The sequence below is a fragment of the Sceloporus undulatus genome, chromosome 4, assembly GCF_019175285.1.
Source record: "Sceloporus undulatus isolate JIND9_A2432 ecotype Alabama chromosome 4, SceUnd_v1.1, whole genome shotgun sequence".
In the NCBI taxonomy this organism is placed as follows: Eukaryota; Metazoa; Chordata; class Lepidosauria; order Squamata; family Phrynosomatidae; genus Sceloporus; species Sceloporus undulatus.
The window spans coordinates 44,259,160-44,273,510 of NC_056525.1; the positions used below are offsets into that span (position 1 = coordinate 44,259,160).

Sequence of the window (14,351 nt, forward strand, 5' to 3'; positions counted from 1 at the left end):
CAGACTGTTTTGCAAAAGTAACTCTCTCCTGCAAAGGTTTACAATCAGCATTGCGACAAAGAAGTAGCTCAATTATCTCTTTACCATCTCTATAAAATGAAATAAAAGTAAAAATAAAAAATATTGCAAAATTACCAATACATTTTAAAAAACGTTCCACAGTCTTCATGCAAGACTTATGCTACCAGTGGTTAAACATGCGTTGAATCTATTCTGTTCAGTGCCTCCACTGGAGCTTGGGTAAATAAGAACATGACCTATTTTCAGAAGTATTATACGCCTCTTTTTTTTTCTTTAACAAGAACAGCTTGGAACTGGAAAGTGACATATTAAAAAGGGCCCAGGCTGCTTTAGGCAATGGAGGAGAACATTGCTAAAAGAAAGGACTGAATGTCCTCACATCATCCCTTGCCACTGCCAGAGCCTTGAAAAGTTGCTTTTTTTGAATTACATCTGCTAGAATCTGCAGCCAACCAAACTACTGGCCATGCCTTCTAGGGGATTCTGGGAGTTCTGGTCAAGAAAAGCAACCCTTCCATGTTCAGATCTGGGAGGTCACATACAAAGCAGAAACTAATCTTAAACAATTTATTGAGCTGGACCAAAAATAGTAACTGGCTGAACAGACCTGCAAAAAGAGCCAGCTTCAGGGTAGCATGGGAGCATGGCATCCGCAAGCCCTGAGTCTACCTCCAAGCCACCATCAAACAACCCACCTGACCAGATGGCAGGCAGCGTTTGGATGTTCCTGTGGTGCGGTGATTAGACGCCGCATGCTGCAGAAACACGGAAGAGCCACTGGTGTTGCAAAAGGGGCAGGCTTTTTCATCCCAAAAAGGACTAGCATTTTGTCGCTTCTTTTTGGTTTGGAAAAAAATTGCTGGATCGGGGCCATGATGTGCAGGTGCTGCGGCCCCAATCTGGCGCTCAAAGGGGTGGCCAGGAGCCACTCCTTCGGGGCAGACTGCTTCGCCCATAAGATTCCTCTTTTCTCTCCCCCATCAATATTAGTTCTTAAAATATTAATTTTTTAAGGACTAGCTTAGCAACAATGATAAATATCAAATTTATTACTATAGGTTAGACATATTAAAAATGCCAGTCACAGGACCACAAAACTCTCAAATGTTTAATCTTGATATTATTTTAGAAGTATTTCTTTACCATCTCAGCTGACAAATAGGCTCATTTGAAATAGTGCTGTTGCCCAAATAACAGGTATGTGTATGTGGGGGACCTGAAGGGTCCCCCCCCAACGGTCAGTGTTACTTCAAATGTTGGAGAAATGAGCTTTGCAAGAGGCTTGGGTAATCTTTGGACCATGTGCATGAGTGTATACCAGTATTAACTGGGAAGACTCCAGGTTTGGGGTGAATTAATAGATATATTTAGATAATGTAGTGCTATCACACATACAAGACAGCAATTCAGACAGACACAGCATACAGAGCTAACCAAAATGAAAATATGGAAAGGGAATATCAGTTTATAGGGTTTTGCAGTGGGATTATAATTACCTGGGCAAGGAGAAGACTGCGGAAAGCTGGAGTGGTTTAGACTAGGAAGTCTGAGGGTGACACAGAACATACACAGTGTGGGTGTGTATGCAGGCTGGGTGGTGTGCCAGCTGAATGCAGAGGTTAGATTTGGGTTGGTTTTAACTTCAGTTTCACAAAAACAGTGATTACCTTGGGATATCCCCGAGATGGATGGATGTAGAAGTTTGGCTGGGGAAACAACAGGGGTTAGGCAGAGAGAGAATGGCTTACTGCTTTGGATATAGAGATCCTTTGTCTCAAGTTTCAAGAGGAAATGCAATTACTTGGTGGAAGGAGCACTTTAGATTTAATAGTTTTGTTTACCTGGATGTACGCATTCCTTAGGGGAAACAATTACCCCCGCCCCTGGAACCTGACGTAGTGTTCCTGAAAGGTCATTGATCCCCCCAAAACATGCTATCTCCTGATATGAGATATATGAGAACCCCAAAATATAGTGCAGACTATGCAGGGGCGCTTAACATTGCACAATATAAACCCATCATAGCAAAGTACTTTCTTTTGAACATTCCTTTACACAGGATACTAATTTGAAATTGATCTGCACCAAAACTCATTCTAAAATTACATTTTAAACTGTGGTTTTAAAAAAGTTGTTCATATAAATCAAGTGTGGGCAACTTGTGGACCTCCAGATGTAGCTGGACTGCCAGTCCCATCAGCCTAAGCCAACAATACTGAGATACTAGGAATCATAGTCTGATATCTGGAGGACCCAAGTGGCACACTGCCACTAAAAAGAATAATCTTGTTAAACACTATTGAATGAATCTAAGCATTAACATGCTGATGATACAATTCAAAAGTGCTGGGTTTTATCTATAAAATCCTATGTGGCTTGGGTCTGGAGGACCATATCTCCCTTTATGACATCTTAAAGCTCTGCCATCTAGTCTTTTCTCTCTGTCCCACCATCTTCCGAGACTTTCTCAGTGGCTTCTCCCAGGCTTTGGAACTCCCTTCCTAGAAAGACCAGGATGGCCCCATCCTTGCTCTCCTTCAGGCTAAAACATTTTATGCCATCAGGCTTAAAAAAAAAAACACCTGACTTTCTAAGGCTTGCATATGGTCTTTTAATAAATTTTAATGTTTAACTTTATAAATTGCTAAATCATTTTAATTAACTCTTACAATTTTATTAATGACTTTTAATAGTTAATCTGCTCTGCTTTTAAATATGTTAATCACCTTGAGTCCCATTACTGGGAGAAAAGCAGGATGTAAATGAATTAAATGTTAAAAAGTATTGGCCAGTTTGTTGGGTTATATTTTATCACAACAAGAGTTCGTGGTAATAGAATTCATAGACAACTTCTAATTTCTAAAGTGGCCAAGTAGTACAGAGATATATCTCGATTAACAAGGTAGACGTGCATTGATCCTTTAACAGAAAATTTGGAACTGGAGGCAAAATATAGAAAGAATAGGGATAGGTTCCTGAACCACAAAAAGCGGAGCTCCAGCATACACATATAAAATGAAACTGGTAAAGAAAACCTTATATAAGTAGACAAAAACATTTAGTTGCCAACTGTCTATATTTTAAAAAAAATATGCAAGGGCATAGCTCATGATGCAGGATTACCTGCTTTCCCTTTTTCTTTGCTGATTACATTTGTCATTCCCAATCACCACACAAAGCAGAAAGGTAAGGACTAACAAGATACAGTGGTACCTCGGGATACGAAATACCCAGGTTACGAAATTTTCGGGATACGAAAAAATCCCATAGGGAATTATTGTTTCGGGTTACGAATGTTTTTTTGGGTTACGAAAAAACTTTTGGTGCTTTTTTCGGCTTTTTCGCACGGAATCGCGGCTTTTCCCCATTAGCGCCTATGGCAATTCGGCTTACGAAGGCTTTTCGGGTTACGAAAGCGGCCGCGTTACGAATTAATTTCGTAACCCGAGGCACCACTGTAAGTCTTTAGTCATCCCAGGAGGGAAATGAGATAACAGTAAGGTTGCTATACACAAGTGAGAAATGGCAGCTATCTAAAATCCTTTTTCTAAATTAGAGTACAAGATGACCCTGTCCTTTATGAAGACAAAAAGTGTCACCTAATCTTCATTTGCTAACTCCCATGGTACTAGATGCTTTTGTATTTAAAATTGGCCAGCTTCAGGTTGAACAAAGTTGTCATCTCTATGCCAAGATAACACGTTTTAAAGACTCTCTTTGTAAAAGCTAATTACTTTAGAATGTTTTGTTGATCATAGTAACAAGACAGAGCCATGTCAGTTAACTAATATGCAATATTTTATTTATATCCAACCAGATGTTTTATTGCTTGCATCATCAGCTGGAAAATTATCTTGGTTATAAGAGTACAGTTTACATTTGAGATGTGTTCCCATTTACTTTTTATTACAAGCAATGCAGTAAATGGTCACAGCTACACAACAGAGCTTTGTGAAGTTTAATACTCCTCGCCTTCATCTTCACCATCCAGGGAGTCTGTGCCCACTTCTTCATAATCTTTCTCAAGTGCAGCCAGATCCTCCCGGGCCTCAGAAAATTCTCCTTCCTCCATTCCTTCTCCTACATACCAATGGACAAAAGCACGCTTGGCATACATCAAATCAAACTTGTGATCCAGGCGGGCCCAGGCTTCTGCAATGGCTGTAGTATTGCTGAGCATGCAGACTGCACGTTGAACTTTGGCCAAGTCACCACCAGGAACTACTGTTGGAGGCTGGTAATTGATACCCACCTACAAGACAACAGAAACATGGACATGACATGACTTTCCTATAGCACCGAAACTTTATATTCAGAAGGGAGCTGCATCTGGGCAAAGGACAGACAATTCTACGTTGAGATTATTTTGCATTTTAATCACTGGCATTACAGAATTTTGTATTAATTTAATCTGAGCTCCTTTCTTATACTGATTAAGCATAGTAAATGGCTAACCATGCCTATTTACTGAGGCTGTGCCAACAGAACCAGAGCTTCTATTATGGGGATAACTTTTACCAATTTATACTTAAACTGCAGTGTTTTCTTGCTATTTTCCCCAAGTAGCACACTTGATTAATCTTGGAGCCAGTGTGTGAGGAGTGATTTGAATAGTGCTGCATGCACTAATTAGAGCTTCTAACACACTATTTAAGATAATCTTCCCACCTTTATACATCTCTACCAACTGGTTACTCAAGAAATGTTAGAACCTAATGATAGAACTTACTCCATCCACAGCAGTCGACTAATTTAGAACTTAATCTTTTGTGAGAAAGCCCAAAGCCCTAATGCTATAGTTAATATAGGCCTGGGACAGACCACCCGAAAAAGGGCGGCCTGCCAGCAGCTTTTTTTCCTGCGGAGGGAAGCTGCAGCTGCCGAACTGCATGGCTTCCCTGCAGAGGAAAAAGAACTCGAGAAAAGCGGGTTGTTTTTAAGCTGCAGGGGCAGTGTAACAAGTGCGCCACTGGCATACTTGTTATGTAAGCACCGCGCAGCAATGTGTGGACGCCGCACGGTGCTCACGTAATGGCAGCGCCCGTATACACAGGGTGCCACCATTGTTACATCGCCCGTACATTTCAGGGTTAGGGAGTTAGAATTGGCGCTGGTATGCCGCTTTATGGCGGTATGTACCATGCCATGGTTAATATATTATCAATTGAGTTTGAGTTGCTTTACTTCTCAGATATAGCTGATGCAATTAAAAATATGTAGCTACATGCCCTTTTAAATACATAAAACAACCGGAGCTAGTCTATAAGAAAAGTAAGAGTAGGGGGAGAAACTAAAATGCAAGTGTATGGTCAGCCAGTACTTTTAATTTCCATTCTCCTTAGTCATCTTAACCACAATGAAAATAATTACTTAATCCTGTTTGCATCATTTGCAAGCTTATATAGAATCATAGACCCATAAAGTTGGAAGAGACCACAAGGGCCATCCAGTCCAACCCTCTGCCATGCAGGCTATCACAATCAAAGCATCCATGACAGATGGCCATCCAAGCTCTGTTTAAAGACCTCCAATGAAGGAGACTCCACCACTCTGAGGGAGTGTGTGTACTTACGCTTACTTAATAAACTATTGGATACAAATACAGCAATGAATAAGAAGTCATTTCTCGATTGAGTGAGCATCACTTACCTTAAAACCGGTAGGACACCAGTCAACAAACTGGATTGTGCGCTTTGTTTTTATAGCAGCAATAGCAGCATTGACATCCTTGGGGACAACATCTCCACGATACAACATACAACAGGCCATGTATTTGCCATGGCGGGGATCACATTTCACCATCTGGTTGGAGGGCTCAAAGCAAGCATTGGTGATTTCAGACACAGAGAGCTGCTCATGATAAGCTTTCTCTGCTGATATAATTGGGGAATACGTTACCAAGGGAAAATGGATTCTGGGATAAGGCACCAGGTTTGTCTGGAACTCTGTCAAATCCACATTTAAGGCACCATCAAACCTGAGAGAGGCAGTGATTGAGGAGACAATCTGACCAATCAGACGGTTGAGGTTGGTATAAGTAGGGCGTTCAATGTCCAGGTTCCTGCGACAAATATCATAGATTGCTTCATTATCAACCATGAAGGCACAGTCAGAATGTTCAAGGGTGGTGTGGGTGGTTAGGATGGAATTATATGGCTCAACAACTGCAGTTGAAACTTGCGGAGCTGGGTATATGGCAAATTCTAATTTTGATTTCTTTCCATAATCAACAGAGAGGCGTTCCATCAGCAGAGAAGTAAAGCCTGAACCAGTGCCTCCTCCAAAACTGTGGAAAATCAGGAATCCTTGCAAGCCAGTACACTGGTCTGCCTGAAAGAAGAATGTGCACATTACAGCAGACTGCTACAGGTAACATTTAAGTTTCTGAGGGGGGAAGTGATCCATCTTCCCTTTTGCTCACAATTTCAAATCACTATTATTCTGATTTTTAAATGAGATTCACTTCTAAGCATCTAAGAAAATTATAAGGAAAACCAGAAACAACAGTGTTGCTGCATACATGAGTTCTAATTGATAATTTCCTTCAATATAAGACTGTAGATAGGAAGGTTGGGCAAAATGTGGCTCTGGGGCTTCATGTAACCCCAACATAATTCTTGTGTCCTCGTCCACTTTTATGTTGAATAGTGAAATGCCCCCAGAAGTCTCTAGAAACTGAAATTCATCCTTTATATAGATCACAGTTTAACAGAAACACAATGGATCCTTCCCAACCATGGAGTTTGCTTCCGGGGCATCTACACATGACAAAAACAGATGGTTGCCTCCATATTATTCAATAGCAGCAAAGCGTATGCAAATGTGTCAGTGTGCATGCTCCATCACTGAATAATATGGGGTGTGACAGTCTGTGGATAGTCGAATCCATAGATCTCCAGCCTGCTGATGCGAAGGGTCTACTGTACCCATTTTTAAAAAGCAGAATAGAACGTCTAACCATGCCTTTCTCCCCTTCATTTTTGCAAGTCTGTACAGCTCCTAGAATTCCAGGGGCAGAAAATCCAACTCCAGATCTGCTGAAGTTGCCCACCCTTGGTTTATAGTAGGAACTGTGAGTAGTTCCCAAACTAGCCAAGCAAATATTTACTGTTCAAAGAGAAGGTGCTTTTATTACACTGAGGTCACAGACAAATATGATTCTCAGAATTCAAACTTCTGTTAGCTTAATTTTGTCACCATTAGCCTCTCATTCCCTCTTCAGCTCCATCCCAAACAATGAGAGGAGACTAAGCTCACAGAAGTGGCAGGCACAGATTTAAGGTATTATTTCAGTCCCCTTACAGGGCCTCTCTATACTAACAGAAGGGTGGCCACTAGCAGGCTGGAGGTTGTTTGTTCAAGCCCTGTTATTTAACCAGACAAAGCTTGTCACATCAGAATCACCTCATTCTCCCAGTCACAGAATATGTAGCCTGAAGCAACAGCTAGTACCTTATACAGTTGCATATTCAGTTTCCACCTTGATTTTGGGGGGGGAACGACGAGCCTGAGAATGCTTTCATTTAGACAAACTCAAAATCTGAGGTGAATTTTAAACCTTCAGAATTAGCAAAAGTAGTGCAAATGTCCCACTTTATGTTTCACAGCACAAAAACACTAGAACATACCAGCTTCCTGACACGCTCCAATACCAAGTCTATTATTTCTTTGCCCACAGTGTAGTGACCTCTTGCATAATTATTTGCAGCATCCTCTTTGCCAGAAATCAGCTGCTCAGGGTGGAAGAGCTGTTTATATGTCCCATTCCGCACTTCATCTGCAACAGAAAGCATGATATTCTAATCTACAACAAAACTGAACACCGTAGCAGCCGTGGTTTACAGTGGAGCAGAAGTGAGAAATAGGAAGATATCTTTTCATAGAATCTGAACATGGACAGCAATCCTTCAAACATATTAAGGTTTGTATAAAACCCACACAAAATAAAAACAACAATTATAAATTAAAGGCACATGTAATATTTAGTAAAAATGTGAAGGCTGTGCTGAAAACTTTTGCATGGCTTTCTAGAGATTTCTCTAATATCCAATATGATTTTTAAAGAAATTGTTTGGTTCATAGTTTTAATAGCCCTTTTGTGTAATTAACCATGTTTTATATATATATATATATATATATATATATATCACATCACATCACATCACATCTTGTTTTAAACATTGTTGATCTCATCAGTTGGCAACTTGAGTTTTTTTCATGGAGAAAGACAGGATATAAGTTGAATGTGCATATGTGTGTATAATTATGTTCATAACTTTGTGTATGTATTGTGCGGTTAACAATACTTTCCTAGTTGCAGACAGACATATTTGTTTAAATGTTGAGTACTACTTTTGCAATCTATTCTTTCAAGAACCAAACACTGTAGATGTTTGAGAACAGTTAATTTAATTGCAGCAGAACTCTGTAGTAAAGAGTAGATAGTAGACAAATACTAATTTGTCTGATCTCTCAAGGATAATTATTCAAACAATTCTAAAATTAAAATAATGCAGATTAAGAATCTATTTGTATAAATCCCAACTGTGCCTTGCTCTGGATCAATTTGTACAGTGGGACCTTGCCATCCGCTGGCTTCCCATACATGGATTTGAGCATCTGTAGATGGCAAGCCCTGTTGTCCCAAATGGTGGTGAGTGTATGCGATCACACTAGTGGCTATTCACATATCATGCCACCATTAGGGACAACAGGACTTGCTGTCCAATGCTTTTTCATCTGTGAGGTTGGGGCAAGTCCAGAATGGATCCCCCAAAGGTCTGGCTGTAGTTAAATTCATGCAATTTGATTTACGTAGCATCCAAAATGCAACAAGGAAAAATGGATCTTCAGACCTTCCTGGTTTTGATATGTGATAACCAATATAGCACTACTTGAACCCCAATCATACAGGCCTTTTACCTATGACTGCTGGTTCCAGATCGACAAACACAGCCCGAGGAACATGCTTTCCTGCACCTGTCTCACTGAAGAAGGTGTTAAATGAGTCATCACCACCACCAATTGTTTTGTCACTTGGCATTGTCCCATTGGGTTGGATGCCATGCTCCAAACAGTACAGCTCCCAGCAGGCATTGCCAATTTGCACACCAGCTTGACCAACGTGAATTGAGATACACTCACGCTAGAGAGAGAGAGAGAGAGAGAAAGAGAGAGAAGGAAGTTAGAACAAATTTCTTCTTCCTCCATTCTTTATCATAAACGGAAAGGCAAACTGCCACTTAATCCATGAAACTGGGAATTTGAGGGGGCAGCTTCTCCCGGACTGAATTAAAACTATAATTACATTTTATATAGCTGCCAAGTCTGTGACATTTAACAAAAAATGTTTAGGGGTTTCTGGATGGCCAGTATTGGCAACACAGCATCAAAAATAGTATGGCTATCACAGGAATCCACCATTCAGAAAACACACAACAGCTAATATAAGACATAAAAATAACCCAACATATTGATATTTTATGTTTATATTTCAATAACACAAACCCCATATTTTTCCTGATTTATTCCAGCCACTTTTACAACAGTCTTGGCAAGTAAGGCAATAGTTTCCTAGGCCATCTAGTCCAATTATTCACAGGCACATAATGCAGCTAAAACACCAAATGCCCATGCTTTACCAGAACCAATCAAGGTGTGGACATATAAAGGTGAGCATTTTGCTCCAATATGCATTTCTCAGTGAGGAACCTTCAGCACCAGACATAAGTAGGCTTTTATGAGAGGAAATTTCATTTTTACTTCTAATGATTTTCTTTTTTGATCCAGCCTCTAAGATCAAGCCTGTCTAGTTTGTTAGGAGCCTGTTGAATACACTTACGATGGAGACTCAATTGAGCTTATTTATTTTAAAATGGAGGAATTATTAATTTAATATTTTCAGATCCCAATATGCCTGATCAATGGTCCTAATTTGTAAAGTATGACCCAATGTCCATGGTGCTCAGGTAATAACTTTAAACTATTTGGGGATATTTTTAGTCATTTCATCAGATACTCAAATATTAGGTAATCTTCTTTTAAATCCCTGGAGGATAATCATGCAATAATCTCAAGGACACAGTCCACATATTTCATTTTTAGCTCAACATGCAATTTTAAAAACATAATTACATAGACTTTTGAAAGTACTAAGCCACCTTGATCTTATTGTGCTGGTTTTTCACATGCCTGTCTGTTCCACAGCCCTCCAGAACATCTCTCCTCTCCTTGCACCTTCAGCTTCTTTGGTTGCTACCCAATGGCTGCTGGATAAATGACTGAGGGATCAGTGGAAAAGGACCCATTTTAAGGAGCTCATCCATTCCACCCTGTTTAAGTTCATGTATAGCTGTGCAATTGCCTAAGGACAGTGATTCAGGAGGTTCTCTTTTCTCTGATAAGTTTGGAGGCACAAGGTAAGAACACCAGAGATATATCCTGAAGGAACATCACAGATATGGATTCCTGCAATGAGAGAGGCTTGCTGTACTTACTGTCCTTTTTATCCAACTACTCTTCCCCAACCTGTGTCCTCCAGATGTTTTCAACCTATCCCCATCACCTCTGCCCACTGGCTGTCATGGCTGACACTGATTTGAATTGTTAAAAATATCCAGAGATGAACAGAGTAGAAAAGTGGCTCAACAGGACACCCCAACCATCTAATCATAGAGCTCACTATTGCATCAGGGATATAATGCAGTTCACCCAGGCATATGTAGACTCCTCCAGCTCTTCTGTGTACCTGCAATGTACTCCAAAACAAAGGTAACTGGTAGAATTCAGAAACCATGTTGCTCTGGAATATCAGAATGCAAAGTGATCTTGCAACACCTTTGAGACTAACTGTGCAAAAAAACAGTTATAGTGCGCTCTTTTGTAGACTTGGTTTACTTCCTCAAATGCATGCATCTGAGGAAGCAGACTATCTACAAAAGCTGAAAGATAACTGGCTGAGACATATAGTGTCTCCCTGCTCAAGCCAGAGTAACAGAAATAAAACAAAGGCAGAATGATGCTCTCTAAAGCAAAGGAAATAAATGATCACCACGTTGACCTGTGTGAAGTAATTGTGCAAACAGCTGTCAAGACTGCAGTACGGTATCTCATCAGATCTGCAAACCTAGTTATTACTGTTGTTTTAAATTAAGCTTCTTAATCTCATAATGCGGGGTGGGGGAGGGGATAGTAAAGCCGCCCAGATGTTAGTGGATTGCAACTCCCAGCAGGCCTAAACAACACTGCCTATGGTAAACAACCCTGGGAGTTGTGGTTCAACAACATCTGGTCAGTCATACAATTCTCATTCACAGTGCAAGATGAAGAGTTTATGGACTGGGCTGAGAGACCAAGCCACTCATCACAACCTTCTTTGCCTGATAACGAGTGCAAAAATAATTTCCACAGTCAGCTACATTGCTCCCTACTATCTATGGTCTACAAATGAAATCAGTTCCCCGATTGCAATACTATTTCTGCTTCTGTGACACACAGCTGAGGTACACTGTATGCAAGTCATCTTTCACCTAGTATTCAAAAGCCGTGATCTGAATAGTCAGATCCAGGGCAACATCTTAATTAGATGTTGAAAAAAATGTGTTAAAGTTATAATTTGCAGTAATTTCCAAGTTCACTGTCTCTGCCATCATTAGCTTCTCTTTTGTTGTTGTTCAAGGCTACAGCAGGAAGTTGTGGGTAGAGAAATCCCTGTAGCAAAAAAATAATAAGATAAAATGTAACCACCAGCTTAAGCGTTAAAAAGACCTGGGTTACCTGACAGGATAAAACAATGAGGATAAAGCCATTTTTAGCAGTTTTTCACTTTGTGAATGAAAAAAGACAACCCTTTTCCGTCCGGCACAGATGTGAAAACACCAGAGAATGGGGAGAACTCTCTGAGAGAGGCAGCCATCTTCTTTAGAAACTTCCCACCATTTTGCAACAATCTTTCTAAACAAGCTTGCCAAGGGGGGGGGGGGGGAAGAAGGGAAGAGGAGGGAAAGCCGGCCCCAAAACTCCTCCAGACAGTTATGCGCCACCATTAGGTCTCTGAAATCCTAAAAGAAAACTTTAAAAGAGCTGAAAAGGCGGGAAGGCCCAAAAGACTTTAAAATGGAAGCAGACTCCATCTCACTCTCTCTTTCCATTCCAGACAAAGAAAGGTTTGGCTGCATTCACACTGTGGAAATAATCCAGTTTGAGACCTCATTAACTGCCCTGGCTCAATGCTATGGAATTCTGGGAATTAGTTTTTTGTGGGTTTTTAGGGCTATGTGGCTGCGTTCTTGAAGAGTTTATTCCTGACGTTTTGCCAGCATCTGTGGCTGGCATCTTCAGCACCTCAGGAATAAACTCTTCTAGAACATGGCCATGTAGACCAAAAAACCCCACAACAAACTACAGTTCCCAGAATTCCATAGCAGGATTATTGCCACAGTGTGGATGGACATCTAGGCTGGCCAGCTCTAAACGTTCCCAGCAATTCACCAGCTCGACAATCAATTTATTATTTTAATCAATTATTAATTATTTTGAATTCTGAATGTGGTTCCAGTGACTCTGGAGAGTGGGGTTCAAATCCTGGCTTGGCTGTGGAAACCCACCGAGTGACCTTGGGCAAGTCACACACTCTCAGCCTCAGGGGAAGGCCATGGCAAACCCCCCTCTGAGGAGACTGGCCAAGAAAACCCCATGATAGGGTTGCCCTAAGTCCGAAAGGACTCCAAGGCCAAGCAAACTGCTCCCAGGCCGGGCTTTGGACACCGACCCCCGAACATATAGCCACTAGTTCATCTCACCCAAACTGCCTAGAGCCACATTTGAGAAGGGGAAAGGCGCCATCCCTGGCTCCTGTGGCCATTTAGATGCCATTGGCCCTGACCAAGGAAAGGATCCCCGATCCTTTGAATCCAGAGCACACCACTGTTTGGGATAGTTTCCCAGAAGGAAGTGCCTTGATACAGTCAGCATCTGGCAGACCCCTCGAAGAACGACGACAAGGGCCTTCCTTCCTTCGCCCTCTTGCCCCAGGGCCAAAGGCACAAGGGAATAATAATAATAATACTATGATTTATAGTCCGCCTTTTCCCTTTGGGAATCAAGGCGGATTGCAGCACTTGTAACAACATCATGAAATAAAATTACAGTCCAAAATAAACAGTCCCCCCTTTTTATTAGCTCAAAGCTCCTCTCCTTCCGTGAGTCAGACGCTGCTGGCATAGAAAAGGAAGAGCGAAAGAGGGCTTCAAAAAGAGGCAAAACCCAACGCTCACTTGCGGCCGATTCAAAGGCATCTGTGGCCGCCTGGGTCTAGTGGGAGCCCCGGCTGCAAAGGGACCCCGCCAGACACCGCAGAACTGGCGGAAAGAAGGAAAAGAAAAAAAGAAGGAAAGAAAGAAAGAAAGTGGGCAGCGCGAGCTTTCTCAGAGGCAGCACCCACACTGCAGAAATAACGCGGTTTGGCCCCGGTTCAACTCTTTGTCTGGCCCAAGACTATGGCATTCTGGGAGTGGGATTTTGTTGTGGGGCACAGAGCGGAGGCGCTACAAGATCCCTTTCCCTGAGTCTCAAGAGGTGCTTCCAGATCCCCTTTGCAAAGCCGCCACCAGAGTTTGCGAATTGCTACAAGATCTCTTCGCAAAGGGGCTACAAGATCCCCTTCCCGTGAGTCTCCGAGGGGCTGCAAGATCCCCTTTGGCCACCCACTCCCCTACAGAGGCCTTATACAGTATATAAGAGAAGGGGGGGGGGGGAGAGAGAGAGAGCCCTAGCCCCGCCGGCGGGTGAGGAAGAGGGGGAAGGAAGGCCAGCCCCGCGGAGAGGGAGAGGGTCAGCCCTGGCCCCTTACCATTTTCTGGCGGAGGCGGAGAAGGCAGTCAGGAGGAAGGCAGGCGGGAAGAAGGTCCGGGGCCGGGGCTCCAGCCGACGTGCGACGGGTCTGGGCTGCAGCGCTGGGAACGCGGGGCGGGGGGCCGGGGCGGCCTTTATAGGGCTGGGCTCCCCTCCGGAGCAGGGACCGCCCCTCCTGCCTCCTCATTGGGCGCCAGGGATGAAGGGGCCCTTCCCGGGGCAGCCATTGGCCGGTTCGTAACTGGACGCTGCCGGGGGGCCTTCCCGCCAAAGCCAGCTCTGCTGCCCCGCTTTCCAAAGACGACGACACCAGACTGGGATGGACTCCTCCTGGCTCTTCGATGGCTGGCTGTGTAGAAGAGGGAATTGACTGCTTAGCACGGAAACCCACCGGGGGACCCTGGTCAAGTCACACTCTCTCCGGACACAAGGGTCCCCTCAAAGGCCATCTCAAAGCCCCGGGGCTGAGGCTGCCCCGG

At 42.6% G+C, this 14,351-nt stretch overlaps 1 protein-coding gene across 2 annotated transcripts; it reads right to left on the reverse strand.

Annotated features, from left to right (window-relative positions):
- Positions 1-3,801: 3,801 nt before the first annotated feature.
- LOC121928225 (tubulin alpha-8 chain) lies at positions 3,802-13,980 on the reverse strand. Of its 2 annotated transcripts, none has more exons than XM_042462646.1 (5): positions 13,871-13,980; positions 8,944-9,166; positions 7,650-7,798; positions 5,671-6,351; positions 3,802-4,273 (listed from the first exon to the last, which is right to left on the reverse strand). In XM_042462646.1, exons 1-5 carry the CDS (start codon positions 13,871-13,873, stop codon positions 3,980-3,982), a joined length of 1,350 nt encoding a protein of 449 aa, XP_042318580.1. In that variant the 5' UTR covers positions 13,874-13,980; the 3' UTR covers positions 3,802-3,979. The 2 variants fall into 2 exon arrangements, with proteins under 2 accessions (XP_042318580.1, XP_042318581.1); XM_042462647.1 differs by lacking the exon at positions 13,871-13,980 and adding an exon at positions 10,182-11,962.
- Between the last annotated feature and the right edge of the window lie 371 nt (positions 13,981-14,351).